The 2,707-nt window shown below is 61.8% G+C and overlaps 1 protein-coding gene across 2 annotated transcripts; it reads right to left on the reverse strand.

Annotated features, from left to right (window-relative positions):
- Positions 1-1,344: 1,344 nt before the first annotated feature.
- Positions 1,345-2,367, reverse strand: FOXB2 (forkhead box B2). 2 transcript variants are annotated; one of them, XM_065657308.1, is made up of 2 exons: positions 2,010-2,367; positions 1,345-1,910 (listed from the first exon to the last, which is right to left on the reverse strand). In XM_065657308.1, exons 1-2 carry the CDS (start codon positions 2,365-2,367, stop codon positions 1,345-1,347), a joined length of 924 nt encoding a protein of 307 aa, XP_065513380.1. The 2 variants fall into 2 exon arrangements, with proteins under 2 accessions (XP_065513380.1, XP_065513379.1); XM_065657307.1 differs by having other exon boundaries at positions 1,345-2,367.
- Between the last annotated feature and the right edge of the window lie 340 nt (positions 2,368-2,707).

Genomic DNA, 2,707 nt, shown 5'->3' on the forward strand with positions numbered 1-2,707 from the left:
TTCTATCCCTGTAACTCCCCTTGCTTCGCCGGCAAGAAAACTTTTGTGTACGTCCGTCTGGGGAGAGTGAGGGGACGGGGACTGGGGAGTAAGGGGAGGCGAACCTACGCTACGAGCACGCATTTCTTAACCTGTATAAAAGGCGAGTATTTTAAACAGGAGCACCAGCAGAAGCAAATGAATAGATGGGCTTTAATGAGCATTGATGTACAGCAGGGCAGACAGGGTACGGCAGCAATCACTCACAAACCAGCCGGGACTCACGGCCAGTGCATCGCTCTCTGACTTCTGATCCCTCTGCTTCACACAGACCTCTCGTCTGTTGGAAGGTTATTTTCAGTAAAGTGCTTTTCCCGAATAATTTTTTATCCATTTTTTGTTGGCTTTCTCCATCACATTTCCCTCCCCCCGCCTCCCCCCCCCCCCGCGATTTTAGTGTTCACACTCACGTGGAAGAAACGTCAAGCAACACATACAAAATAGCGGTATCCGTGAGCGGTGAAAGGTGATGTGAAAATCACAATCTACAAATGGCCGTGTTGTTTTAATGAGAAACTAGGGAATTCGGACATCCACACACAGCTTGAGAGGCCAGGTCACGCTTCAGTCCCTCCTACGGTACTGCCCTCCGACATGAAATATTGCGATGGACTGTAAAATACGAGGGGGAAGGACAAGTGATCGTTAGTTAAAGGAGCCCTTCGACGTCAGTGTCGTTGTCATTTAAATTCCCACTAATTAATCTATCTGTTTAAAGCTTACTCTTTAAACAGCCAGCATTACACATCCTGATGTCCCACAGCTCGCCAGGGTCCAAAGTAATCGCTTTGGCCACGTCTTTCGGAGCAAGATCTGCAGGACGGCGGGGCAAAGGTTTCCTGTCTCTCGGGAGAGAAGGAAAAGCAGCGCCCAGTAGGGGTTTTACCCTTCTGATTCCCCAGATTCCCGGCAGGCTGCAGCCCTCTTCCACCGGGCCCCGAGTAGAAACCTGCCTGTCGGCCGCCCCGGGAGGGACGCTCGGCGGAAAACCCGGGCTGCACGGCCGCAGGCAGTCGGGGTGGCAGGGAGACCTTCCCTGCCGGCCCTGTCTTCCGAGCCAGCCCTTTTGGCCCCGGCTGTGACTTTTCACATCACCTCTCCGCTACTAACGATATTTAACGACGATAAAAGCTCTTACCTGCAACCTGGCTCTCAAATAATCTGATTGTACACAACATAAACACAGACACCAGCAGGGGAATAGTCATGAGATCGATCGGGTTTCCGTGCCGCACGCATGGCCTGGCCCCCCGCATGCTCTCCTCCGGGAGCCTGGGGCCCTTTATTTCCCCGACCCCTTGCCCTTTAGGAGTGCACCAGGACGGAGTGGAGGGAGCCCTTGCCCTCGGGGGTGTTACTCGCGGTCTGTTCCAGCAGCGAAGCAGCGGCCGGGGAGGCGGCGGGGCAGATCTGTGAGGCGGCGACCGTCAGAGTGGGGATGGCCGAGGCGGCGGGCATGGCCGGCGCCGGCTTGATGGGCACCGGGACGGCGGGCATGGTCTGTGCCGGCGGGTGGCAGAGCGCCTTCACGGGCACTCCGAAGGGTCCGTAGTCGGGGGACACGGGCACGCCGGACACGGAGTCCATCACCCCCACGTGCGGCCACATGGAGCTCACCACGCTGCTGAGCTGGCTGGGCACCGTGTAGCCCAGGTGGTGCATCACCGAGGCCAGAGGCAGCCCGCTGGCCTGCAGCACGCCCTTGTAATCTCTACCGATGATGTTCTCGATGGCGAAGGGATGCTTGAAGCCCGAGGGCTGGCTGCTCCCGTAGGGCGAGAACTGCGGCAGCCTCCCCACGGCGGCCGCCGCCGCGGCAGCGGCCACGGCCGCCTCGGAGCCCGCCAGCGCCGGCACCTTGCCCGGGGGAGGTGGCGGCGGTGGCGGCGGCTGCGGGTGAAAGTAGTGTACCATGTGCGGGGCGGGAGCCGGGGACTTGCCGGGGCCGCCGCCACCCGCCCCGCCGCCGCCGGGCAGGTGATGCTCGGGGCGCAGGACCTTGAAGCGCTTGCGGCGGCGGAGGAAGCTCCCGTTTTCAAACATGTCCCCGCAATCCGGGTGCAGCGCCCAGAAGCTGCCCTTGCCCGGCTGGTCGGGGCGGCGCGGGATCTTGATGAAGCAGTCGTTGAAGGAGAGGTTGTGGCGGAGGGAGTTCTGCCAGCGCTGAGTATGTTCCCGGTAGTAGGGGAACCGCTCCATAATGAACTTGTAGATGTCGCTCAGGGGCAGCATCTTCTCGGCCGAGTGCTGGATGGCCATGGCCGTCAGGGAGATGTAGGAGTAGGGCGGCTTCTGGTCGCTGTAAGAGCTCTTCCCCGGCCTGGGCATCGCTGCCCCGCCGCAGCCCTCCCGCGGCCGCACGACCCCGCCGCGCTGCACCGGGCTCTGCTTTGTCCCGCGCACGGAGGGCTCGGGATGCCGGAAAGGGCGCTGCCCTGCCCCGCTACCGTCCCTACATCCTGGCCTCCACCCGCCCGGCTCAGGAGGGACTGCCCCGCGTCCCGCCGGCGGACTCCACACAAGGCTCCCTGGGGTAGCCTCGCCCCGCGGGCTGTGCTTGCCTCGCCACCCCGCTGCTTGCCGGAGAGTCAGCTGGCGCCGAGGCTGTGGGACCGCGGGAGGCACGGGGAGGCAGGTCCTGTCTCTCGCTGGTGTCCCTGCTTGCTTC

Source organism: Caloenas nicobarica, chromosome Z, assembly GCF_036013445.1.
Source record: "Caloenas nicobarica isolate bCalNic1 chromosome Z, bCalNic1.hap1, whole genome shotgun sequence".
In the NCBI taxonomy this organism is placed as follows: Eukaryota; Metazoa; Chordata; class Aves; order Columbiformes; family Columbidae; genus Caloenas; species Caloenas nicobarica.

What these genes read in the sequence shown, in the direction of transcription:
- FOXB2 (XM_065657307.1), bottom strand. Translation starts at nt 2,367, where the DNA reads ATGCCCAGGCCGGGGAAGAGCTCTTACAGCGACCAGAAGCCGCCCTAC.